At 42.6% G+C, this 27964-nt stretch overlaps 1 protein-coding gene across 19 annotated transcripts in view; it reads left to right on the forward strand.

Moving 5' to 3' along the window:
* The window catches only part of GRPR (gastrin releasing peptide receptor), a 468413-nt gene that overhangs the window by 277478 nt on the left and 162971 nt on the right, over positions 1–27964 (forward strand). For 10 of the 19 annotated variants that reach the window (XR_014834575.1, XR_014834574.1, XR_014834571.1 and 7 more), the window contains 2 exons: positions 18884–19235; positions 21128–21507. Coding sequence is in view for 9 of the 19 variants with exons in the window: in NM_001315640.1 (NP_001302569.1) it covers positions 18884–19235; positions 21128–21517 (742 nt within the window). In the remaining 10 variants the exon portion in view is untranslated. Of the gene's footprint in view, positions 1–18883; positions 19236–20407; positions 27542–27964 lie in introns of those variants that run through there. The other 9 variants (XM_085006238.1, XM_085006235.1, XM_085006233.1 and 6 more) reach the window with 3 other exon arrangements.

Consider the following 27964-nt stretch of genomic DNA (forward strand, 5'->3'; position numbering starts at 1 on the left):
TTAGCAGAGAGAGTCCTATTTAAATGGAGTGGAACCTGGGGGGAATCTATGACCCCTGTTCAGTGAGCCAGGACGGACTTCCTAGGGGATATCATAAATACAGATCATTCGGCTGTGTGATGCTTTATGGCACATCAATCATAGGAGGCACATTAGCTTTTGGATCATCGAAAAGTTGAGAGTCAAGGCAGCGTCCTTAAGCCATGTGTCTTCCCCTGGGTCCTCTGTGACACGAACAGTTGTTTAAATGAAGAAAATGAGAGTTTTAAACCCAGGCTTAGGTCGATTCCAGTTCTCATGGGAGGTGGGCATGGGGCAGGCCTTCCTCTTGGGGAAGTGAAGATAGACATCAACGCTGTGCTTCTCACTACCTCCTCCTCATGGTCCACCATCACGCACCACCGCCTCCTGTAAAGTCTTTTCATGATAGGCTCATGTAAGCAAGCCACCTTAAAATTGCTAAAAAGGGAAATTGTGCTCATGGAGAATCATTTCCTCAATACCCCCAGGGGTTCTTCTGGGCTTGAGACGGTTAGAGAAATCGGAAGTGTTTGAGTCACAGGAGATCTCTTGGGAAAAGCCTAATACGATGGTGTCCAGAGTGATTTAGGAGGAGCGTCTGGCTGGGAGCATGGCTTGAGCATCCTCAGCCCATTTCCTTATCTGAAAGTAAGACGTTTAAGGATAGACAAATGGGGTGCACAATTCTACATTTTTTTTGGTTCTAATTATATATTTGTTCAATAAATAAAGCAGGCAAAAAATGAACAAACGACCCAACCCTTAAGAAACTGAGAGTTGGAATTCCCGCTGTGGTGCAGTGAGTTAAGAATCTAATTGCAGCAGCTTGGTTTGCTGTGAAGGTGAGGGTTTGATCCCTGGCCAGGGGCAGTGGGTTAAAGGATCTGGCATTGCTGCAACTGTGGCTCAGATTGAATCCCACGAAGAGAACTTTCGCATGCTGTGGGTGCAGCCATTAAAAAGGGAAAGGAAGGAAGGAAGGAAACACAGTCCTGTAACCCAGGGTAAATGAGCCTTTATAGTTTCCAAGATGGAATGAAAAAAAAAATGTCAGAGTGTCCAGGGCTTATGCCTCTCTTGACTGCCTCTGTACCTAGTACAGGGCCATGCAAAAGTAAGTGCTTAAGATATGGGGTTTTTTTGTTTTGTTTTGTTTTTTGCCATACCCATGGTATTTAGAAGTTCCCGGGCCAGGAATCGAACTGGTGCCACAGCAACCACCCAAGCCCCTGCAGCAACTACTCCAGATCCTTAACCTGCTGGGCCACAGAGGAATTAAAAGTGCTAGTGTTTGAGGAGTGGGGATGCTTTGTTTTATTTACCCAGGATGCACTGTGCTGGAGCTAATCCTAGGAGGCATCTGTGAAAGCAAGGACATTGCACTCTAATGACCGCCGTGGCTCCTTGGAGTTAAGTGGACATGGTGCCCAGAAAGGCCAGTTGACATCTGCAGAGTGCCACCTGCTGGCTAGAGGGGTCATGGGTATCTTGAGGAGGAACCACTTAGGCTAAAGATCCTTTAAAAAGATACAAAATTGTATGATCTGGATTCTGTACAAAAGAGAAAGGGAAAATTGGAAGAAAATATATCAAAATATCACTTGTAAAACTTATGGATTTTTTTTCTTCTTTTTTTTAAAGAATTGTCTCTCTAAAATTTTGCAATGAGCTGTTAACACTTTTATGTTGAATTCTTCAACTGAAAAAAGTTATTCAAATGAACAAACTGCCTATAGACCAATCTTCCTTGACAGTGTCTTTGCTGACTCAAAGCAAACTTTTCCAACTGGTTCTTAAAATACCCCCAAAGTTTCCCTTCTTCTCTTCCTTCCTCCTTTCCTTCCTCCCTTCCTTACTTCCTTCATTCCTTTCTTAATTTTATTGTGGCAAAAAAATACATAAAATAAAATTTACCATTTTAATAATTTTAAAGCTTACAATTTAGTGACATTAAGTGTTTTCCCATTGTTGTACATTTGTCACCACCATCCATCTCCAGAATTTTTTCATCTTCCAAATCTGAAACTCCATACTTATTAAATAATAACTCTCCTTTCTTTCATTTTATTTTTCTCTTATTTCTTCAATTTATTACATTTTGAAGATTCACATTTAATAGAGCGCTGTTCATAGTGAGGATAGGTTAAAAAGCATTGAATTCGATTTAAGAGATGTCTGAATTTGAGCCCTGATTCTTCTGATTGTCAACTGTGTGACTCTGGGCAAATTATTCTCAGTTTTCCGATCTGTAAAAAGGAGATAAGTGTATTTATTTTAATATGTCATAGGACTATTATAATTTTATAATGGTAAATAATGCATTGATTTATTTATGAAATATTAGTTTTCCCAGTCAAAAGAATGGATGTACCATCAGCATATTGTCATTTACATTCATAAAGGAGCCAGGAAGGTGTGGCTGAAATCTCTACCAATTGATGTTCTAGTGGACAGTCACTTGAAAAATGTTGGGAGCTGTACCAGACACACAATAAGTGCTAAGATTTCATTAAAAAGAAACTGAGAGTAATTCTCACTGTGGCTCAACAGTAATGAACCTGACTAGTATTCATGAGGATGCAGGTTCAATTCCTGGCCTCACTCAGTGGATTAAGGATCTGGCGTTGCTGTGAGCTGTGGTGTTGGTCACAGACGCAGCTTGGATACTATGTTGCTGTGGCTGTGGTGAAGTCTGGCAGTTATAGCTCTGATTTGACCCCTAGCCTGGACACTTCCATATGCGGCACCTGTGGCCCTAAAAATAAAATAAAGTAAAATAAAATAAGGATGCATTATGGAGGCTTACCCTGTTACTGAGTCCACATCAGAGGATTCCTTGTTACTTGTAGCTTAGGCAGCAGAAGTGGGGGTCCCACCATGTACAAGTTTCAACCATGACCATACTCTTCCCTGCACTTTCAGAAGAAGGAAGAGCATTATAGACATGGGTTTGTGCATGATCCAGTTTTAACTAACCTCCCCAAATGGACAAGTGGCTTAAAATATTTCTGCAGGAGATGGGATTAAGATGGTGGAATAGAAGGACTGGAGCTCAACTTCTCTCCTAAAAACAACAAAATTTACAACCAAATACTGAGCAGTCTTCAACCAAATGGACCAGAAACCTTAAAAAAGATATCCTACTCCAGAAGACAAAGAGGAGGCCACATCAAGAGGTAGGAGGGGCAATTACACAATATAAGCAACCCCATATGTCCGGGTAGGAAGCCCCACAGACTGGAAACTAACTGGTTCACAGAGACTCACCTACAGGAGTGAGAGTTCTGAGCCCCACATCAAACTCCCACGTGTGGGGACCTGGCACTGGGAGAAAGAGCCCCAGAGCATCTGGCATTGAAGGCCAGTGTGGGTTGTCCACAGGAGCTCCACAGGACTCGGGGAAACAGAGACCCCATTCTTAAAAGGCGCACACAAACTTTCATGTGCACTGGGTCCCAGGGCAAAGCAAAGTCTCCATGGGAATCTGGGTCAAACCTGACTGCAGTTCTTGGAGGATCTCCTGGGAAAACTGGGGTGAATGTGGCTTGTTGTGAGGGAAGGACATTGAAAGCAAAGCTCTTGGGAATATTCATCAGCATGCCTTTCTCTGGAGGTGGCCATTTTGGGAAAATCTGCCCCCCCCCTCCCCGGTCAGTCATCAGTCAGCACTGAGAAGCCCCAGGGCAAACAACAATCCAGGTGGGATCACAGCCCCACCCCTCAGTAAACAGGCTGCCTAAAGACCCCCCCAGGCACACAGCCAACCCAATCTCACCCAGAGACAAAGCCCTACCCACTAGAGGAATAGGAATCAGCTTCACCTACCAGTGGGCAGGCATCAGTCTCTCCCATCAGGAAGCCTACAGCAAGCCCCCTGTACCAACTTCAGCAACAAGGGGGACAGACACCAGAAGTAAGAGGCTACAACCCTATTATCTGTAAAAAGGTCACCACACCAAAAACATATAAAAATGAAAAGACAGAGAACTATAACTCAGATGAGGGAGAAAGAAAAAAACCCAGAAAAACAACTAAGTGGTCAGGAGATTCTCAGCCTCCAGGAAAAAGACTTTAGACTGTTGATGCTGAAGATGATGCAAGACATTGGAAATAAACTGGAGGCAAAGATGGATAATTTTTTTTTTTTTTTTTTTTTTTTTTTTGTCATTTGTTGTTGCTATTTCTTGGGCCGCTCCCGCGGCATATGGAGGTTCCCAGGCTAGGGGTCGAATCGGAGCTGTAGCCACCGGCCTATGCCAGAGCCACAGCCACGCGGGATCCGAGCCGCGTCTGCAACCTACACCACAGCTCAGGGCAACGCCAGATCGTTAACCCACTGAGCAAGGGCAGGGACCGAACCCGCAACCTCATGGTTCCTAGTCGGATTCGTTAACCACTGCACCACGACGGGAACTCCAAAGATGGATAATTTAAAGGAAATACCAAGCAAAGAGATACGAGATATAAAACTTAAACAAGAAGAGATGAAAAATACAACAACTGAAATAAAAATTCACTAGAAGCAGCCAACAGCAGAATATAGGAGGCAGAAGAACGAATAAGTGAGGTGGAGAACAGATTAGTGGAAATTATGGATGTGGAACAGAAAAGAGAAGAAAGATTGAAAAGCAATAAAGAGAATCTCAGAGAACTTTGGGACGGCATTAAACACACCAACATCCATATTATAGGGGTGCCAGAAGGAGAAGAGAGAAAGAAGGGGACAGAAAAAATATTCGAAGAGATAATAGCCGAAAATTTCCCTAACATGGAAAAGGAACCACTCACTCAAATCCAGGAAGCACAATGAATACCATATAAAATAAACCCAAGGAGGAATACCCCAAGACACATATTAATCAAACTGACCAAAATTAAAGACAAAGAGAAAATATTGAAAGCAGCTAGGGAAAAGAAACAAACAACATACAAGGGAACCCCAATAAGGTTATCAGCAGACTTTTCAGCAGAAACTCTGCAGGCCAGAAGGGAATGGCGTGATATACTTAACGTGATGAAAGGAAGATTACTTTACCTAGCAAGGCTCTTATTCAGATTTGAAGGAGAAATCAAAAGCTTCACAGATAAGCAAAAGCTAAGAGAATTCAGCAACACTAAATCAGCTTTACAACAAATACTAAAGGAATATCTCTAGGCAGAAAAGAAAAGGCTGCAAGCAGAAACAAAAATACCACAAAATGACAAGGCTCACCAGTAAAGGTGTACATACAGTAAAGATATGAAATCATCCACGCACAATTATGCCACCAAAATCAGAAATCGTGAGAAGAGGAGGGCACAAATGCAGAACACTGGAGATGGACTTGCAATTAAGAGACCAACAACTTAAAACAATCTCATATATATATATATATATATATATATATATATATATATATATATACACACTCTTATATCAAAACTTCAGAGTAACTGCAAACCAAAAATCTACCACAAAAACAAATCTATCTACAAAAACAAATAAGAAAAATCAACTCAAATACAACACTAAAGATACTCATCGAACAAGAAGAGGAGAGAACAAGAGAAGGGAAGAAAAAAGAGCAACAAAAACAAAGCCAAAACAATTAATAAAATGGCAATAAAAACATACATAACAATAATTACCTTAAATGTTAATGGACTAAATGCTCCAACTAAAAGACATAGACTGGCTGAATGGATACAAAAACAAGACCCATATATATGCTGTCTTCAAGAGACCCACTTCACTTCTAGGGACACATACAAATTGAAAGTGTGAGGATGGAAGAAAATATTCCATGCAAACAGGAATCAAAAGAAAGCTGGAGTAGCAATACTCATATCAGACAAAATAGACTTTAAAATGAAGAATATTTTAAGGGACAAGGAAGGTCACTACCTAATGATCAAAGGATCAATCCGAGAAGAAGATAGAACAATTTTAAATATCTACACACCCAACATAGGTTCACCACAATACATAAGGCAAGTGCTAACAACCTTCAAAGGAGAAATCGACAATAACACAATAATAGTGGGGGACTTTAACGCCCCACTTACAGCAATGGATAGATCATCCAAACAGAAAATCAATAAGGAAACACAGGCCCTGAATGAAGCATTAGAACAGATGGACTTAATAGTTATTTATAGGACATTCCATCCAAAAGCAACAGAATACACATTCTTCTCAAGTGCACATGGAACATTCTCAAAGATTGATCACATCCTGGGCTACAAATCCAACTTTGGTAACTAAGAAAATTGAAATCATATCAAGCATCTTTTCCGACCACAATGCTATACGACTGGAAATCAACAAGAAAAAATTTGCAAAAAATACAAACAAGTGGAGACTAAACAACATGCTACTAAACAACCAATGGGTCACTGAAGAAATCAAAGAGGAAATTAAAAAATACCTAGAAGCAAATGACAACAAAGATAAGACACTCCAAAACCTACAGGATGCAGCAAAAGCTGTTCTAAGAGGAAAGTTTATAGCAATACAAGCCCACCTCAGGAAAAAGAAAAAGCTCAAATAAACAAACTAACTTTACATCTAAAGCAGCTAGAGATAGAACAGACAAGACCTGGAGTTCCCGTCGTAGCGCAGTGGTTAACGAATCCGACTAGGAACCATGAGGTTGCGGGTTCAATCCCTGGCCTTGCTCAGTGGGTTAAAGGATCTGGCGTTGCCGTGGGCTGTGGTGTAGGTTGCAGACACAGCTTGGATCCTGCGTTACTGTGGCTCTGGCGTAGGCCGGTGGCTACAGCTCCGATTCGACCCCTAGCCTGGGAACCTCCATATGCCGCGGGAGCAGCCCAAGAAATGGCAAAAAGACAAAAAAAAAAAAAAAGAACAGACAAGACCTAAAGTTAGCAGAAGGAAAGAATTCATCATAAAGATCAGGGCAGAAATCAATGAAATAGAAACAAAGAAAACCATAGAAAAGATCAATGAGACAAAAAGCTGGTTCTTTGAAAAGATCAACAAAATTGATAAGCCCTTAGCCAGACTTATCAAGCAAAAAAGAGAGATGACTCAAATCAATAAAATTAAAAATGAAAAAGGAGGAGTAACAACGGACATCACAGAAATACAAAGGATCCTAAGAGACTACTATATGCAACTATATGCCAATAAAATGGAACACCTAGAAGAAATGGACAAATTCTTAGAAAAGTACAATCTTCTAAGACTAAACCAAGATGAAATAGAAAATATGAATGGACCAGTCACAAGTAATGAAATTGAAACTGTGATTTAAAAACTTCCAACAACAAAAGTCCAGGACCAGATGGCTTCACAGGCAAATTCTATCAAACATTCAGAGAAGAGGTAACACCTCTCCTTCTGAAACTATTCCAAAAAATCACAGAGGAATGGATACTCCCAAACTCATTCTATGAGGCCACCATCACCCTGATACAAAAACCAGACAAAGATACCACAAAAAAAGAAAATTACGGGCCAGTTTCACTGATGAACATCAATGCCAAAATCCTCAACAAAATACTAGCAAACCGCATCCAACAATACATTAAAAGGATTGTACATCATGATCAAGTGGGATTTATCCCAGGGATGCAAGGGTTCTTCAATATCCACAATTCAATCAGTGTGACACACCACATTAACAAACTGAAGAATAAAAACCATATGATCCTCTCAATAGACGCGGAAAAAGCCTTTGAGAAAATCCAACACCCATTTCTGATAAAAATCCTTCAGAAAGTGGGCATAGAGGTAACCTACCTCAACATAATAAAGACCACATATGACAAACCCACAGCTAACATCTTTCTCAGTGGTGAAAAGCTGAAAGAATTCCTGCTGAGATCAGGAACAAGACAAGGATGTCCGCTCTTGCCACTACTATTCGACATAGTTTTGGAAGTCCTAACCACAGCAATCAGAGAAGTAAAAGAAATAAAAGGAATCCAGATTGGAAAGGAAGAAGTAAAACTATCAATATTTGCAGATGACATGATACTATACCTAGAGAATCCTAAAGATGCTACCAGAAAACTGTTAGAGCTCATCCATGAATTTGGCAAAGTCGCAGGATACAAAATTAATATACAGAAATCGATGGCATTTCTATACACTAACAATGAAAGATCAGAAAGGGAAATTAGGGAAGTAATCCCGTTTACCATCACATCCAAAAGAATAAAATACCAAGGGTAAATAACCTACCTAAAAGAATAAAATAACCTACCTAAAGAGACAAAAGACCTGTACTCTGAAAACTATAAGACACTGATGAAAGAAATCAAAGATGACACAAATAGATGGAAAGGCATACCATGCTTTTGGATTGGAAGGGTCAATATTATCAAAATGACTATACTACCCAAGGCAATCTACAGATTCAATGCAATCCCTATCAAATTACCAAGGACATTTTTCACAGAACTCGAACAAAATATTTTAAAGTTTGTTTGGAAGTCCCAAAGACCCAGAATAACCAAAGACTTCCTGAGAAAGAAAAATGGAGCTGGAGGAATCAAGCTCCCTGACTTCAGACTATACTACAAAGCAACAGTCATCAAAACCATACAGAAAGACAGAAAGACAGAAATAGAGATCAGTGGAACAGGAGAGAAAGCCCAGAATTAAACCCATGCACCTACAGCCAACTCATCTATGACAAAGGAGGCAAGAATATACAATGGAGAAAAGACAGCTTGTTCAATAAGTGGTGCTGGGAAAACTGGACAGCCACATGGAAAAGAATGAAATTAGAACACTCCCTAACACCATACACAAAAATAAACTCCCAATGGATTAAAGACCTAGATATAAGACCAGATACTATAAAACTCTTAGAGGAAAACAGGCCAAACACTCTCCGACATATATGACAGCAACATCTTTTCAGATTCACCTCTTAGAGTAATGACAGTACAAACAAAAATAAACAAATGGGACTTAATTACACTTAAAAGTTTCTGCACAGCAAAGGAAGCCCTAAACAAAATGAAATGACAACCCACAGAATGGGAGAAAATATTTGCAAATGAAGCAACTAACAAGGGATTCATCTCCAAAATTTATAAACACCTCTTACCACTCAATACCAAAAAAAACAAACAACCCCATCCAAAAATGGGCAGAAGATCTAAACAGACAATTCTCCAAAGAAGACATACAGATGGCCAAAAAACACATGAAAAGATGTTCAACATCACTCATTATTAGAGAAATGCAAATCAAAACCATGATGAGGTACCACCTGACACCAGCCAGAATGGCCATCATCCAAAAGTCCACAAACAATAAGTGCTGGAGAGGGTGTGGAGAAAAAGGAACCCTAGTACACTGTTCCTACTGTGGGAATGTAAATTGGTGCAACCACTGTGGAAAACAGTGTGGAGATGCCTCAGAAAACTAAAAATAGAACTACCATTTGATCCAGCAATCCCACTCCCAGGCATCTATCCAGAGAAAATCACGACTCACAAAGACACATGTACTCGGATGTTCATTGCAGCACTCTTTTCAATAGCCAAGACATGGAAACAACCTAAATGTCTCTTGACAGAGGAGTGGATCAAGAAGATGTGGTACATAGACACAATGGAATATTACTCAGCCATTAAAAGGAACAAAATACTGGCATTTTTAGCAACATGGATGGACCTAGAAACTATCATGCTAAGTGAAGTCAGCCATACAATGAGGCACCAACATCAAATGCTGGTAATATCACTGACATGTGGAATCTGAAAAAGGATGCAATGAACTTCTTGGCAGAACAGATACTGACTCACAGACTTTGAAAAACTTATGGTTTCCAAAGGAGACAGTTTGGGGGTTGGGGGGATGCGCTGGGCTTGTGGGATGGAAATCCTATAAAATTGGATTGTGATGATCATTGTACAACTGTAAATGTAATAAATTCATTGAGTAATAAATAAAATAAAATGTTAAGAACACTAATGGAAAAAGCAGACAACACATAAGAACGGGTGGATAATGTAAGTAGAGAGATGGAAAGTCTAAGAAAGAATCAAAAGGAAGTGCTAGACATCAGAAACACTATAAAAGAAATGAAGAATACTTGGATGGGCTCATCAGTAGACTTCACAGAACCAAGGAAAGAATCAGCTAGCTTAAAAATGTCAATAAAAACTTCCCAAACTGAAATGCCAGGAGAAAAAAGAATGAGAAAAAAACAGAAGGGAACAGAATATTCAAGAACTGTGGGACAATTGCAAAAAGTAACATATATTAATAGGAATACCAGAAGAAGAAAAGAGAAAGGAGCAGAAGAAACATTTTGAAAAGTAATGGCTGAGGAGTTCCCATCGTGATGCAGCAGAAACAAATCCGACTAGGAACCATGAGGTTGCGGGTTCAATCCCTGGCCTTGTTCAGTGGGTTGAGGATCTGGCGTTGTCGTGAGCTGTGGTGTAGGTCGCAGGCATGGCTCGGATCTGGCATTGCTGTGGCTCTGGCGAAGTCCGGCAGCAGCAGCTCCAATTAGACCCCTAGCCTGGGAACCTCCATATGCTGTAGGTAAGCCCCTAAAAAAACAAAAGAAAAAAAAAATAGTAATGGCTGAGAATTTTCCAAAATTAATGACAGACACCAAAGCACAGATCCAGGAAGCTCAGACCATACCAAGAAGAAAAACTGCTTTGAATATCATATTCAAGATGCAGAAAAAACAAAGACAAAGAGGAAAATCTGGAAAGAAGCCAGAGGGAAAAAAGTAACTTACCTATGAAGGAACAAGGATAAGGATGACAATAGACTTCATAAATGCAAGCAAGAAGAGAGTGGAGTGAACATTTGATGTGTTTGAAGAAAAAAAAAACCTTCACCAACCTAGACTCCTATATCCAAAAATTTACCCTTCAAAAATGAAGTATAAATACTTTCTTAGACAAAAACTGAGGAAATCTGTCACCAGCAGACCTGCTTTACTAGATGTGAAATTCTAGTAAAGCAGGTCTGCTGGTGACATGTTAAGTTCTTCAGAGATAAGGAAAAGGATATAGGTCAGAAACTAAAATTTACAAAAAGAAAGGAAGAGTGTCACAGAAGGAATAAATGAAGGAAAAATGAAATATTTATTTTTCCTATGCTTAAAAAATATATTTCTGCAAAAACAAAATAGCAAAACAAAACCCACAGATTGTAGGTGATAATAAAATTGCAAGTCCAGAAGAACAATATGAACATGCCAGAGAAGACGTTTCCCCCATTCCTGGTAGAAGTGCTGACTAGCTATGACACATTCAATCCCATCAAAAATATAGCTGTAATCAAGTTGTCCAACGAAAAAGGGGTTTACTGATAATAAAATCTGCAACACATTATTTAAAAATTATAATTTTTATTGTTATATCATCTTTTTAGAATTCTATATTTTAGCATATATTTCTCCCCAACCTCTTCATGAACTGCTGTGTGATACCCACCCACATTCCACAATGAACATTTCCTAGATTTTGTTCTCATTTTTGTTTTGCTTTATTTTGCTGAACTCTGAAAAATAAGGTACAAACATCCTGACCTTTCTCTCCTAAGTATATCAATGTGTATTTCCTAAGAACAAAGATACTCTTCTACTTAACCCAATGCCATTATCATACCTGATGAAATTGGCAGTAATTCCTTAACATCATCAAATATGTAATCCATAATCAAATTTCTTGCATCATTCCCAAAATACCTTTTATAGCTTTTTTTTTTTTTTTTTTTCCTAAATCCAGGATCAGATGAAGGCATATGCCTTGTGTTTGGTTGCTATAGCTCTCTCTTTTTCCCAGTTTTATTGTGATATAATTAACACTTAACATTGTATAAGTTTAAGGTATATATAACATATTGATTTGACATATGTATATGTTGTGAAAAAGATGACTTGTTATATCTCTTTAATCTCCTTTAAGGTAGAGTAGTAGCGCCCCTATATTCTTCTAAACCAATGATGCAGGCTGTTTCAATGAGTCCCTGCCAATTATCTTATAGAATGTGGCAGAATTGGATTTGTCTGATTGTTTCACCATAGTAGAGTCAGGGTGAAAATTGGGGAATACTGAGTAGGCAGTGCTATGTCCTCCTCATTGCGTTGCATCTGGAGGCATGTGATTGCAGATTGTCCCATTACTGGTTGTGCAAAGTCTTATCAGGGCTACATTGTGAACTTCCTGGGCCCTTTGCACTTTTATCTCCCTGGGACCCTTTCTCCATAAAAAATATTTTAAAATTACATTTTATAATTGTATTGGTACGAAGATACATATAATCCAAGATGGATTGTGTTCATTTTTTTTGTTCTGATTTTAAAAGACATTAAAACATTTTCCTGAGCCCCTAAAGGTATCATGGGCCCTAGCCCTTGTGCCTGCTTCGCCTAAGGGAGAAATTCACCCTAGGTTTGACCACTTGATTAGAGGGGTGACCTTCGGATCTCCCCAATGTAAAGGGTCATTTTCCCTTTGTAGTTAGATGGTAATCTTTGGGGAGACTCTTTGAGACTATGTGAATGTCTTGTTCCCCTAAAACCTCCCCCTCAGTGGTTTTATCATTTTTGCCTGAATCGCTTACTACATTGAAGGTTGCAGGAATTATCTCCTGTTCAGGGGTGAAACTACTGAGGTGCAAAGAGTCCGCAATTTGTTCAGGATCCTAAAACTAGTGGGTAGAATAACCGTTAGGAACTAGGTCTCTCTGCTCCCACGTTCACATTAGAGCCCAGAGGAAACTGAAGTATATTAAAAACGAGTGAAAAAGAGCTTTGGTGTTATTTTTGCCCAGAAAGAAGAACAGAAAAGGATGACAATAATGTGTTACGTACTTAAAGATAACGGTTCAATGGGCAGCGAGGACCAGCAAGCTCTCCATTTGCAGAGTAATAGTTCAAAGGAGAGAAGACTCCATTGCTCTGGATTATAGTCATTTTACAAACCAGCTTATAATTGCCTCACATTTCTTCAGAAAAGTTTTTGATGTTATTCTCCAGAGAAAATAAAGCCAGTGTTTAATAGTCTTGTCAAATCGTATTAGGTATTAGGATTCTAATTTAAATGCCGACAATGTGTCAATTACCCTAGAGACCATTTAGTTCATTTCATTTTCTCTCTACCTCACTCCTCTCCAGGTAGTGTGCTTTAGCATTGTAATGGAGGTTTAAAAATATTGTTGTTCAGCAATTCCTACCGACTTCAGTAGGTAATTATGAACAAATAAGGGCTGAAATGCTGGATCCTTAAAAATAAACAGACTTCCTGTGTTGGAATAGAAGACATACCTTTCTGTGGGCAAAGGTTTCCAACCCTGGGTGTGGGAGCCAGCTGCTTCTACTTGCCAGGAATCCCTCTGACACATTAATCTTGCGCGGAAAACATTTTTGACCTTTCTAATGTTTGCATAAGAAAAGTGAAGCACAGATGTTTTCAAAAGCGGGAAGCAGTTGTCTTCAGCCCCATATTATCAGAGGAGTGAATTTTTCAGAATGATTCTTACTAAGTGTGTGAAAGTGAATTTGCTGGCACTTGTTTGTGAGAGGTTGAAAATAAAAGACATGTCTGCAAATCACATATTATTCATCAATTCATTAGCAAGTTTTTGCTGAGCTTCTACTTTGAAATAAGTGGTATGCAAAACAGGGGACCGAAAACATTTTTAGTGACACACAAAGAAGAGAAGAGAGATGTAAGCTTCTGACCTTAGGAATTCATGAGTAAGTCAGACAGAAAAGACATGGCATGGAAAGCTAGCAAAAAATACAAGACAGTGCATGAAAAGTGTAAAACAAGAGTAAAATTAGGCAGGTTGGGAGAAGAAATGGAAATTATTGAGGCCTACATTGGTCAGGAAACCTTCAGGATGATTATAAGCTGGAATTTGGAAAGATTAGATTCAGAGGAAAGGAGACTCTGGGAATGGGCATGAAGAAAGGAGGGAAGCAGGAAAGTGATGGAGAATTAAGGAACAGGGCGTAAACTAGTTTGTGTCTTGAGCACGACTGAGAGTTGACAGCTCATTCTTTCAGGGAGCAGCAAGTGGGGGTTGATCTTTGTGAAATGATCCTGGAAATAAAATCTAATGACAGAATTAACTGACCATGATGTCTAATTGCTCTAGATAAGGCTCTTTTGTTGGCAAAGAATGGCCTCCACTCAAATTTACCCAAGTGAAAAGGGAAGGGGAGAATTGTAAGATTATAACAGGACACCTCTTGTACATTCAAAAGTAATTCAAGGGCTGGGAACCCAGGACCCTCTGTTATGATTTAGGGCCACCTCATCTCAGCTTCTTCTTTTATGTCTGCCTCATTCTTTCTCTTTCTCCCAGTCTACTACTACCTACTTTGCTTATTCATCCTGCATGAATCTCTTCCTCTACATCATAATCTTTTATTTCCAACATTTATGATTGACTAACTACATCCTCTCAGTTTTTTAGTTTAAATGCTTAAGAGAAAGAGAGACTCTTTGGTAGCTGGCCAGACAGTTTATTGGCTGGTTTATATTACTGGATATCCACTCTGATCCAACCAGCCATCACTCCTAAAGGAGAACCACTCAGTGGGATCTCCCTTCATTGGGAACTCCAGGCAGAGCAGTCCAACCTAGAAGATATAGACTGATATGTCCCATGCTCTACGGAACCATTAGGCTTCCAGGAGCCTTTGGGTATGTTTCATACACATTTGGGAAATAGCTGGTCTGTTTCTCTTTGTCCATGAAGGATTTACCCAAAGCTTTCTTTTGAAAGAGCTGGGGTATCCTGAAAAGACTCAGTCCTAAATCGAATATTGACTCTATCACCTCTGAAACCATCTGGGCTTCAATTGGTCACCTGCACAATGGGGATAATAGCACCTGCCTGTTGGAGTTGTCTGGAACATAAATGAGATCATGTAGATGCTCTTCTCTGCTTGGCACAGGGCAAGAGCTTAGTAAATGGGATTTCTTTAATTTCTTTGATGTTTTATGAATATTCCATAACAGAAAATTACTTGCAGTGCATTTTATTTACTTTTTAATGATATAAATGATATATGAATATATCTGAATATTTTGAGGCAAACCCTAGATATTATATTATTTCACTGGTAAATATTTTAGAGTGTGTTTTTCTTTTTCCTTTTATGGCTGCACCTGCAGGGAGAGCCACGGGTCTAATCCGAGCTACAACTGCATCCTATGCCACAGCCATGGCAACACCAAATCCAAGCCACATCTGTGGCCTGTGCCACAGCTTGCAACAATGCCGGATTCTTAACCCACCGAGCGAGGCCAGGGGTTGAACCTAAATCCTCACAGAGTTGTTGGATCCTTAATCTGCTGAGCCACAACGGTACCTACTAGGGTGTGTTTTTAATAAGTAAGGTTTTTAAAAAATCTACACAGAACCACAATACCGCTATCATACCCAATACATTAAAAATAATTCCCTGATATCACCAGTACTAAATCTGTGTTTGATTTTCTTCAGTGGTGTCAAAATTATATCTTTTTATGCTTGTTTGGTTTTAGTCAAAATCCAAAAGGAGTCTGCACAATGCACTTGATTAATATCATTTGGTCTGTAACCATTCTTTCTGCTTTCTGATGCCATATATTTGTTTAAAAAATGGAGTCACCATTCCTGTAGAATTTTCAATTCAAGATTTGACTGATTGCATCATCTAGCAGGTTCTTCTATCCCCACATCTTGAAAACTGGCACATAGATCTAGAGGCTTATTTAGATTTAGATTCAAATTATTTTTTCTGGCAAAACTATAAAAAAATGTTTTACACTACCTTTTATGTTTTAAAAGTTGTGAATGTGAAATCACAGCTAAGTAGTTCCCATGGCATTTTGCACTGAGGAATACCAGATTCCCACAAGAGAAGGAGGTAAGCCATTCGCTCTGCTTTCTGCTATATGCGTGAGTAAATCACCTGTGCTTAGAGAGTTAATGTACTTGGGACTGCTCTCTGCCAGGAAATGCAGCTGGAAGTCATAACTGCTACCACTTTACCTCTGATTTATCAGGGAGTGCTTTAGTCAGGCACATCTTGGTTTTGGTTTTGGTTTTGGGTGGGTTTTTTTTTTTTTTTCTTTTTAGGGCTGCACCGGTGGCACATGGATGTTCCCAGGCTAGGGGTCGAATCTGCTGCCAGCCTACACCACAGCCACAGCAATGTGGGATCTGAGCTATGTCTGTGACCTACACCACAGCTCACAGCAACTCCAGATCCTTAACCCACTGAGCGAGGCCAGGGATCGAACCTACGTCCTCATGGATGCTAGTCAGGCTTGTTACCAATGAGCCACAATGGGAACTTCCGAAGAATACCCCACTTTTTTTGTTTTGTTTCATTTTGTTTTAGGGCCGCACCTGCAGCAGATGGATGTTCCCAGGCTAGGGGTCAAATCAGAGCTGCCAGCCATAGCCACAGCCACAGCCATAGCAGTGTGGGATCCAAGCTGCATCTTTTACCTGCACCACAGCTTATGGCAAGGAATTATTTTAATTAAAGGTATATGAATAGCTGGACTTCCCTGGTGGCTCACTGGGTCAAGGATCTGGCATTGTCACTCCTGTGGCAAAGGTTCAGTCCCTGGCCCAGGAACTTCTGCATGCTGCAGGTGCGGCCAAAAAAAGCAAAAAAGGTATGTGAATATCTTCAGCCAAAGATGTGCATGATGGGGAGTTCCTGTTGTAGCGCAGCACAAACAAATCCAACTAGAATTCTTGAGGATGCATGTTTGATCCCTGGCCTCGCTCAGTGGGTTAGGGATCTGGCGTTGCCACGAGCTGCGGCATAGGTTGTGGATGCGGCTATGGTGTAGGCTGGCAGCTATAGTCTCTATTTGACCCCTAGCCTGCAAACTTCCGTATGCCACAGATGTGGCCCTAAAAAGCAAAATAAATAAGTAAATAAACAAATAAAATGAACTAATACAAATGATGGGTGGAAAAGCAAACCCAGGCACACCGAAGCAGGGCAATGGTGTTGTGCTGCAGTGTTGGGGCTGTCTGACGAGTAGTAGCCTTCTCGTCCCTGCCTGAAGTGGGAACAGGGAGCTAGATAGAGAAATAAGACGGATGATGATAAGAAATACTTGCTCCTGTATCTGATAAAGCCGTTCGGAGAATGTGATCTAGGTCCACAGCAATAACGAACTTGTAGACTCTGGTTTCCTCTATTAGATGTGCCATGCTGCTATTCAGGGACTGTTAGATAAGCACAGGCCTCTGAGCTCCATGCCCATGCCGGGTTCTTTTCCCTAAACTCACCACTTGATAACTCACTCCCCCTTCCCCGGAAGGAGGCAGAAAGTGAGTGAGGCGTCGCAGTGCAGCCAAGAGTGCTAGTCAATGGAGGTTGAATCAACATGGAGACAAGTGGAAATAACTGTTCCTCTCTCCCAGAAGTCCATGATATACACACGTATCAGAGGCAGAACCCATATCAACACAGTATTTTTAGCAATGAACACTCTCGCATGTAGGTGGTCCCAGCTCTTATCCATTTCCACACTGCAGCAGCTCATGCACAATCCAACAGATGTGTGTGCCGTGTATGCACATCACAGTGCTGGCAGATACCAAGATAGGAAAAGGTACAGTCTTGACCCACCCGAGGCTCATCCTCTAGTGGATTCTCAGACAAGCTGACCCAGAGCAGGCTTGCAGCCCAGGGTGCTAGGCATTGTACAGGGAGTTGTAGCAGACGTGGCCATGCCCTGCTCACACCTCCCTTGAAGAAAAGACTCACTGTCCAGCTGTGGCAACTGTGGTTCCCTGACCGCCCCCCGATGTCACTTTCTTCTGGGACCGCTCTACCCTTGAAGCGGGGGTCGTGCTCTTCTTGGGCAGTTCCCGCCTGGTGACAGAACCAGGTAGCAACTGAGATCACAGTCTTTTGGGGTGGCCCCAGCCAATAACCAAGCAAGGTGGTGGTACAAGGGCTTGGCCATTTCTACCAAGGCGGGACACCTGCACTGGGCGGTCTTTGCTCCTGAGCTTCCCATTGGGCTGGTGTCGGGTGACCAGCTGTCCCAGGCACTGGGACTGAGAAATTTCCCACGACATGGGACTTCGCATGCTGAAACGGGGAAATGGTCAGGCAAACTAGGATGGTTGTCAACTTCTCTGGTGTTGACCTCGCTCTGCCCAGTCCTGCTTGCTCCCCTTCCCCCACAGGTATTACATAACAGTAAACTGTCTGTCCTCCAGGCTTCATCTCACTGTCTGCTTCCCAGAGCGCTGGGCCCAAGACAGAGGCATGTGTAGCACAGAAACCGAGAGAGACCTAAATACTTCAAGAGAAGATTGAGGCTGAAAGAGAGTAGGAGGGCAGAGAAAGACGAATTTGATCGTTACAGGGATGCTTCTGTGTGTAACTTTTTTGACAGATTATTCGTTCTGCATCCTTTGAAAAAGAAAAGAGGCATATGTGAATACTCCTTGACTAAAGGTTTCCTAAACTTCATTCGAACACTCGAAATGAAGGCTTGGCAAGAAAAAGAAAGATCCAACCTTCTTGTTCCTGTGTCCTTTGTTAAACATGCTTTATTATTCATGTCTATGATTTAAGAAGAAAAATAAAAGGAGTCTCAGCTTTTCTGAGAAGTATTCTTAAAAACAAGAGAGAATGTGGGCAGAGTGTTACTGCTGGCGAAAGGGGACAGCATCTTTCAGGGCTTCAGGATAAGGTGAGCGAGGCACTCGGGGCACAGCATTTAAGGAGGCGCTGACTCTGAGTTCAGAGTCGGCACTCGCATAAACCTGGGAGTGAGCATCTCCTGATGTGCTGCACCCGTGGCACCCGGCTTGCCACCCCCTGGGCCTGTGTGCTGCAGCTGTAATAATATCAGGCAACTTAAGCAGACCCTTCCCTCTTTCCTGCCCCAGGTACAAAGCCATTGTGCGGCCAATGGATATCCAGGCCTCTCATGCCCTGATGAAGATCTGCCTCAAAGCCGCCCTGATCTGGATCATCTCCATGCTCCTGGCCATCCCAGAGGCTGTGTTTTCTGACCTTCATCCCTTCCACGAGGAAAGCACCAACCAGACCTTCATTAGCTGTGCCCCGTACCCGCACTCGAATGAGCTGCACCCCAAAATCCACTCCATGGCGTCCTTCCTGGTCTTCTACATCATCCCGCTGGCCATCATCTCTGTTTACTACTACTTCATTGCCAAAAATCTGATCCAGAGCGCTTACAATCTACCCGTGGAAGGGAATATACATGTCAAGAAACAGGTGGGTACCAAGGGCGTGTCATTTCCTCCTTGGGGATTCGATCCCTTGCATTTCTTGTGGACTCCACTGACAAGTGCAGTGATGAGGTGGTCATGTGGCTTGATTCTGCAATTAGAAGAGGTGGGCCGTCTCTGGTCAGGGGGTAAATGGAAACTCCTAACCACAGAAGACCAGGAATTAAGGTGTTCTTAAGTATCTTTTCTCTTACTAAAGCCCTAGGCTAGTGAGGTGTTGAGCACCTGAAAGATCTGTCTTTTTTTTTTTTTTTTTTTTTTTGGCTTTTTAGGGCTACACCCACAACATATGGAGGTTCCCAGGCTAGGGGTCGAATTAGAACTCTAGCCACCAGCCTACGCCACAGCCACAGCAATGCCAGATCCAAGCCGCGTCTGTGACCTACACCACAGCTCACGGCAACACCGGATCCTTAACCCACTGATGGAGGCCAGGGATCGAACCTGTGTCCTCATGGATGCTAGTCAGATTCGTTTCTGCTGAGCCACAATGGGAACTCCAAGCACCTGAAAGATTTGGAGTATGGATTTCTTTTTGAGAAAAATCTAAAAACATGTTGTTTTTTTTTTAAAATAAAATATTGAGGCTCAGAGGGACATGACTTCTTTAAACTCCAATCACAGTGTTTGGCTAGGAAACCACATGTGGTATATACACCACATGCGATAAAGCAGGGGACAGGAAAACGAGGCTGGTTGAAGAAAAGGAAGTAGTTTGATTCAGATGGGTTCACGTTGATTTGAGTTCAAGTCTAGGCTTCCTGACTTACTCATTTACCCTCTGTGAGCGTCAGTTTCTTATCCATGAAGTAGGGTAATGACCCCTACATTGTAAGGCTGTTGCAGGATTACAAGAGAGCATGCGTACCCCCAGATTGCCCAAATGCAGGATGCCCTCTGTATGTATTAGTCTCCCTGCCCCTTCCCCCTGTCACCCCCATAATTTCACCCTTGGGGTGTAAATGGTAGAAACCAGTGGTTCTGGCTCTCTCCTTTTGGTCAGTTTTTGCCTTCTAGTCCCAGTGTAGATCCTGTGATATTTATGATGGAAAAGCCGGAAGACTCTCGCCCCTTTAAAATGTGTATCTGACTCAGGTGGAGGCTTCACCCGCTAAAGTTCTTTTTTTTTTTTTTTTGGCCTCGATGATGCGTGGACAGTGGCAGTTCTCAGTGCAACTGTTTCCCTTCTTGAAAGACCTCTCGGTAACGAACACCCATTGTACCCCAGATTCTTTCATGAGAATGACATTTCCGTTGCAGTAGGGAGGGGGCTGGGAACAAAGGGAAGTGCTCAGCTCGCTTTGTCTGAGACCCTTCCTACATAACACAGGCCAGAAATAACTTGAGAGGGGAAAAAAAAAAAAAATAAGAGGTAGTTATCTTGGTCTTGCCAATGAGGAAGCACGAAGCTGGCTGCTTTTTTAAGCATCAGAGGGAAGAAGAAATGATTAACTGTGGAGCCAAGAAAGACATGAAGTCATACGGCCGCTCACTGCACCAATGCCCTCCGGAGGAAAGAGAGGGCACTTACCCGAATGTCATTGTGCAAGCCACTCAAGCATGTAATCAACTTGGTTTAAAGATCTGTCCTCAGCGGCGCGTCCTAACTGTACTCTACTCATCGATTTCTGCTTCCCGGCTTTTCCCTTGGTGTGTGTTTCTGACTTGTTTTCTCTTTCGGTCTGTTTCTGTGGCTTTGTTCCCTGTGTTCCTCTCCTGTCCTCTCTCTCCTATTGAACTCATTACCTGTGGTCTCGTGAGCCCATCTGTTTCCCTAATTCGCTTTCCCTGTCTTCCTCGCTCCTCAAATCTTGGTCGCCTCCTCGCCCCACACTGTCCCTCATCCCTCTGTCTCGCTGCATGTGACTCTCTCCTCAGATCGAATCCCGGAAGCGCCTCGCCAAGACAGTGCTGGTGTTCGTGGCTCTCTTTGCCTTCTGCTGGCTCCCCAACCATGTCATCTACCTGTACCGCTCCTACCACTACTCCGAGGTGGACACCTCCATGCTCCACTTTGTCACCAGCATCTGTGCCCGCCTCCTGGCCTTCACCAACTCCTGCGTGAACCCCTTTGCCCTCTACCTGCTGAGCAAGAGTTTCAGGAAACAGTTCAACACCCAGCTCCTCTGCTGCCGGCCCGGCCTGATGACCCGGTCTCACAGCACCGCCAGAAGCACCACCTGCATGACTTCCTTCAAGAGCACCAACCCCTCCGTGGCCACCTTCAGCCTCATCAACGGAAACATCTGTCACGAGGGGTATGTCTAGACTGACCCTTGACTGTGCCCCCTAGGGACCCCTGGTTTTGCTCAATGGCAGGTAAAGAACCCTGACACCTGTTGTCTCTATATCCTCCCGAGACCCTTTGGCAGGCTCCTGAGTGATGGAGGTGGGTGGGGGCGAGGCCCACACGGGTCACTACTATGTGTCAAAGGGCCATCAAGGCTTACGTTTTGCATTTCAGTTTGTGAATGCTGCTTTTGATGTAGAGCGAACTTTCCCTTTTCTAGAAAAGGGGAAAAAATAGGAGATCATTATTTTAAGCATTAAACTCTGATGTACAGATGCGCTCAACTAAGTCAGAGTAACTGTAGGAACAGCTCAATGTATATAGCAGAGAAATTGTACATTGAATGTCCACATTGTGAAGCACTTCTCCTTGTCATTTCTTTAGGCAGAAGCCAGTGCTTTACGAATATGATTTGAGTCATTTTTCAGGAATATTTATAATCACAAAGCAAGGAACTATTATTTACACATATACCATGAGAAGTCCACTCTTGGAGAGTATCAGAGCTGCAGCTGTCGGTCTGCGCCACAGCCGCAGCCACGCCACATCTGAGCTGTGTCTGCAACCTGCAGCACGGCTCATGGCAATGCCGGATACTCAGCCCACTGAGCAAGGCCAGGGATCGAACCCGGGTCCTCATGGATACTAGTCAGGTTCGTAACCCGCTGAGCCACAGTGGGAACTCTGAAAGGGATCCTTTTTGAGTAGAAATAGAAACATGTTTACATGTAGTGTCTGCTTCACCAAAAGCCTGTGGCAGCTTTTGTCAGTCATACGTGTTTCTGTCTGAATATGCTGAAGAAAGTTGCAGGGGTCTTAGCTTTAAGAACCGATTGAAAGACAGCTACAGGTACATTCGTTCTACCTGATGAAGAGTATTTATGAAACAGCCCATGTGCAGAAAAATACTGCACTTACATCTTTCTCATTTTATGAATAAAAGGATTTGACTCTGTTACTTTAGAAACCCAGAATCAAGATTTTCTTGCCTCAAGGACAGGCCAGTTCTGACAGATTGCAAATATATTAACCCACTTTCAGATAAATCAAAATTCCACAAATGCGCCCCCATGTGTAGCCCTCACATACGAAGACCGTTTTAGGTCCGATTTTCTCTATCCAGGAGACAGAACAGTCAGCTCGCTTTTCCACGTAGCGCAATTTAAAAGATTTTTGTTTCTCAATACAAGGAAGCACTCACTGTCTGCAGTTCTAGAAGCTGGGACCAAGACCTTTGCCAAAATCTGTATTTATAATTATATTGGCTAGGGTGAACCTCTGCACTTCTCTTTTCTACGTGCACTAATACAGTGTACACACGTGCTCTCCCAGTGTGCCATAATTACTTGGGACAGTTTGAAAAGAAGATAGGCAGTGAAGCTGGAAGAACCAAGATGTTTGGCTTGACATCCCAGCTCTATCTCTAGCAGTTTCTCTAAATATAGATGGCTATCATTTTTTTTTTTAATCTCTGGAATGAGAAGACAGTCCTTTCTCTTGCCAAGGTCCTCTGAGTCCCATCATTGTTTCTGTCTCTGGCTCTTAAGCATTTATGTAGCCCCCTGGTCGCAGTGGTCCCACTTCTGCCACCTTTGCAACAACTCCTCTTGAGGAATCCTTCACCCACCATTCTACACGCATGTTCCCAGCAGCAGAATGGAAGGAGACAGACTGTTCTATCAGTTGGAATAATTTATATGAATGGTGTCCCATGAGCTTGTTAGGTTTTGTAAGTTGAGATGAAAGAGACGGAAGAAGACATATTGCTCAATCTCCTCATTGTACAAAGGGCTCTTCCTATTCACCCTTCTTCAACCTCCATGCACCTGTTATCTTGAACTACTGCACCACGGTTTTACCCTTGGCTTTCTGCAAAACTCTTGAGTATAAGTGACTCAATACCTAGTTAGTTGCTGAGGTATATAGCATTCTGGGTTTCTAGCATGACTAGTTCAAGCATCTTCCATCTGCCTGCTTCCCAAGACATTTTGGGAGTAAGACTTATCTTAATGCCTCCTTTCGTTAGCATCATGGCATAGGCTGTGTCTGGCCTCCTTTCTAGCTTTGAGATAAATGGGAGATTGATGTCTATGTCTAGCTGGGTGTCCTTAGGCAAATCTTTATCACCTTTTTCAGACTCTTAAATGAAGGGTTGGAGGAGGCCTTTGCCAATCAATAATTTAGGATTGGTCAAATTGTTTTGCGAATCTACTGATGGATTGACTCAAACCTTCTTTCTGGGATGAACTTAGCCAGATCCTTCTCTAGGGAAGTCAAATTTTTATTTCACCTCCAGAACCTAAAATCACAGTGAGAGAGACCTGAGCCCCCATGAGGTATCACCTCTCTGCTAGGGCAGAGGGTGGCCGAGGCTGGAGCTAAGACATTTCATGCCTGGCTTCCAAAGATAATCATGTTTAGTGCTTATGTCTTTGGTGAGGACAAAAAAAATCAATTTTGGCTGTGGAAAACCATCTGTGTTTATTCAATTGACAGGCACTACCTTTCAATCTATCTTCAATTGAACCTCCCTGAGGCAGGCAGCTCAACAGTGATAGATTAAGCAATAAACGAACAGTCTTTCCAGCCACGGCTGCTGCTGGCACAGAAGGTGCAGCTGCCGTCAGGAGGGATCTTCCGCAGCAAGGTGATCCTCCCTGAGAGGTACAGACAGGACCCCGCCGTGTTGTTGATGCTATGATTCCCCAGAAATGTGGGTGGCTAAGCCCTGTTCTTTGCGCTGCCCTCACTCCCCCACCGAGCCTAGCCTTCTGCTTTGTTATCAAGCCCTGGATTTCCCGTTTTGCCCCACAGACCATTTGGCTTCACTTTAAAGGATGGAGAAGCCTTCAGTAAATACTTCACAAGCTGCTTTCCACGAACCAAGTTCAGCTTGTTATGAAAATGTACTCACTGAATAGAAATAAATGACTTTGCCCACAGGACATGGGCACACTTGAGTTAGAAAGTCTTTGTTTGTGCCCAAAGTAGCCATTGGTTTTTGGTTTCAGTCTATTCATGCACCAGGTGGCTTCTAGTAATAGTGATTAGCTTTGTTTGGGGACTGCAGGTTGAATGACATTCTCAGTCTGTGGACTGCAAGGTGGCTAAGTCACTTTTCCCAGGAGCCAGATAAAAATGATGGCCCTGGGAGCTGAATGTATGAGAGTTGAATGATTGTACATACCGTGTTGTGGTGAGATGGGGGGATGCAAACTTTCTTGCCATTTATGCCCTTCACACCCACACCAGGAAGGAGCCATCATTAAAAAGTAGCTTAGAATTAACCCCGGGCTGCTGGGGGAATGGAGCATATTTGGGACATTTGTCTAATTTTTGGCTGAATTTTCATTAATTTGGATTAATAGCTAAAAACAAAGGAATGACTCATTCTCCTGGGACCAGGCTTTGTGTGTGAGCTATTCAACGAAACCAAGCCCTAACAAGCTCTGCTTCATTCTCTATCCAGATGGCCTTTTCTCTTGGTCCCCCACCTCGACAATCAACACCCCCCAACACACACACATAAACACTTAACACAAACACGCCAAGTTTAGTATCAAGCAATCCCTTTCCATGACTTTGGCCTTCAAAGACACCCTTTTTTTCGGCGAGGGCTAAGCATTAACTCCAGCAATCAACAAATCACACGCTGAGAACCAGCTGTTCTCATGTGAAACTTCACATTAGAAAGGCATTCGGTGGAATTTGCCTACATTTTTTTAAAAAGTTTAAGAACTGCTCAGTTAAAATAATACATATCCACAGTTAATTAAAAAGATGCTTTGCATTGACTTGGTTCATGGTCTGTAAAGCATTTTTAACTTCTGGCCTCACCTGATCCCAGCTTTCCCTGCTGCCAAAGAGCTGCTTTACATCCTTTACTGTGGAAGTTTGTAAATGACATCGAGTGGTGACCAGGCGCTATGAGATTAAAAGGCCCGTGGAACTGTGAGGCCTAAACTTGAAAATGCTTCACATTGGACCAGATGTGAGGTACAGAAAGGTGATTTCATGTGGTTTGGCATAACCTGATCTCATTCATTGTCACGGCTTGGTCTGTGCTAGTGAAGAACGGTGCCGATTGTCGCTGCCCCGTTGACGGGGCTGTCTCTTGCCCCGCAAGGGAGCCTGTTTAACTTGTCACAAGGGAGTGAATGAATGATGTTGTTGGTGGCCCCAGCATATTATCGGGATCAGCATTCCCCCATCTGAACCGAGTTCTGTGGCTCTGGAAGCGCTGCAAAGAAGAGGCCACCACCCCCAGAGACCGCCGATGTGCCGCGTGCCGTGAGGAGCATTCAGAAGAGGAAGCTGAGGCTCAGGGAGCTCAGCTCACACCCCCAAGCCACATGGCACAGCTGCACGGGAGCGTTCACGTGCTTCCACTGCTCAGCATCGCTTCTCCAGTCCAGCCCACGTGAGAAAGTCAGCCCTAAGTCCCTCGCGGACCATCCTGTTCCCTCCTCGAGATTTTGTCCAGAGGTCTGGATTAGTGATAAAGTCAAAGACGACACACAAAGGGCATCAGAGATGTTTCAAAGCACGTAAGGCCTCGCTGCAGGCAGGTGCTGGCATGCAGCACACAGCACGTGAGCAAGGAGGTCCCTTTGTGCATGTCCCCCCGAGACACCGGAGGCCCCGGGCAGAATGGCCCACCTGGGTCTGTGGCTGACTGAGGAGGAAAAGTCCGGGCGAAGGGCATGTCCAGAGGGAGGCCCCAGTGGAGAGTAGTCCGTCCCGGTATCCTTTAAATCAGGATGATTTGGAGAAAAGGTATCAGGGAGAGGTGGCACCACCCCCTGCTCTGCTTCCCCTGCAGAAGAGTAAGCTACCACAGTGGATGCTTTCTGGAGCCTGGAGACACCAGCTGCAGGAACAGCCCCTGGTAGACGACCAGCTCCTAGACTCAGGGGCAAGTCCTGGGCTCAGGTACAGACTGAGGTGTCTGAGGGCCTGGCCCTGAGTGCCCTGTTTTAATCCCAGATGCCACCAACTCTCTGCCCTCTCTGAGCTCACGTTCTAGAAGATATGATTATTTTCCTTTTTTTTCCCCCAAATTTAATTCATTCCCAGAGCCACATAACGCCGTGGAAGGACTCACATAATTTTATGGTCTTTTAAAAGGATCATTTTAATGGATAGTAAAACCTTACACATTCCACACCTCATTAATTCCCAGACAAGCTTGAAAATTTTGGTATAATCTGGGATTTCAGTGTTCAAAGTACGTTTTTATGAATCCAGATTTTTCATTGCTTCGCTTCAATTTGAGCTGTTGATATTCATGTATCAATATTAACCATGTACAACATAAAGAAAGTAAAACCGATTTTCTTTTTAAAAAACGTGTTTCTGTAATTTGGGCTTAACTAATTCAAACACGACCTTTTTGCATCTGAGTTAGCAGGGTTTGGGGGTAATAAAATTTGTTGAAATGGTCAATTTGGTGAGTTGTAAAAATACTTGGCACAGACTTCTTCAATGTCATTTTCTGTTTTGTTTTAAATGTTAGACTCATATTTTGTAAATTATAATTGTACTTGTTACTATTAGCTGTAAATATTTATTGCATTAAAAATGTGCTCTGTATTAAATAACGCAGAACAAGTTCCAGGTGTGGTACTTAGTATAAATAATGTCATGGCTTGGCTTTGCCTAGACTCCTTAGAGTAATGAATTATTTATAAGAAATTCACAATAATAATATGAATGATTCAGATCCTTTTAAATGTGCAAAACTTAACTGTGTGACCATGTAAAATTCTTTCTATGAAGCGTGCTCATTGATTGTACTCTTATTTTTCAAGAAATGTTGCCAGTGCTTCTGTCAGGTTGTGCCTGGTCTGTACGGCATTAAGTCAAATCCTGTGTAGTGAGCTGAATATTCAGGTCACGGAAGATTAGAAATGTGTTTTATTTCGTAATATAATAAAGTGTACTTTATGAAATGAACAGATGCATGAATGCAGTGTTCAATAAAAACGTGGCTGTTGCATGAATGTGGTCTGTGGCTATGTGCCCTGTAGTTCCTTGGTTCCAGAACCATCCACATCAGAATCACCCAGGTTGCTTGTTGCAAAATGCCTGTTCCCCAGTTCAACCCCTACTGTCTCTGGAACATCTGAGGGTGTGGCCAAAAATCTGCCTTTTTTTTCTTTTTTTTCTTTTTTTGTCTTTTAGGCTCGCACTGGTGGCATATGGAGGTTCCCAGGCTAGGGTTCGAATTGGAGCTAGAGCCACTGGCCTACGCCGCAGCCACAGCCACAGCCACAGCAATGCCAGATCCGAGCCGTGTCTGCGACCTACACCATGGCTTACGGCAACCCCGGATCCTTAACCCCCTGAGCGAGGCCAGGGATCAACCCTGCATCCTCATGGACGCTAGTCAGGTTTGTTTCTGCTGAGCCATGACAGGAACTCCA

Source organism: Sus scrofa, chromosome X (assembly GCF_054392235.1).
Source record: "Sus scrofa isolate SSC_HxYL_T2T_F1_AM1 chromosome X, Sscrofa_HxYL_maternal_Yorkshire_Landrace_v2.0, whole genome shotgun sequence".
NCBI classification, from domain to species: domain Eukaryota; kingdom Metazoa; phylum Chordata; class Mammalia; order Artiodactyla; family Suidae; genus Sus; species Sus scrofa.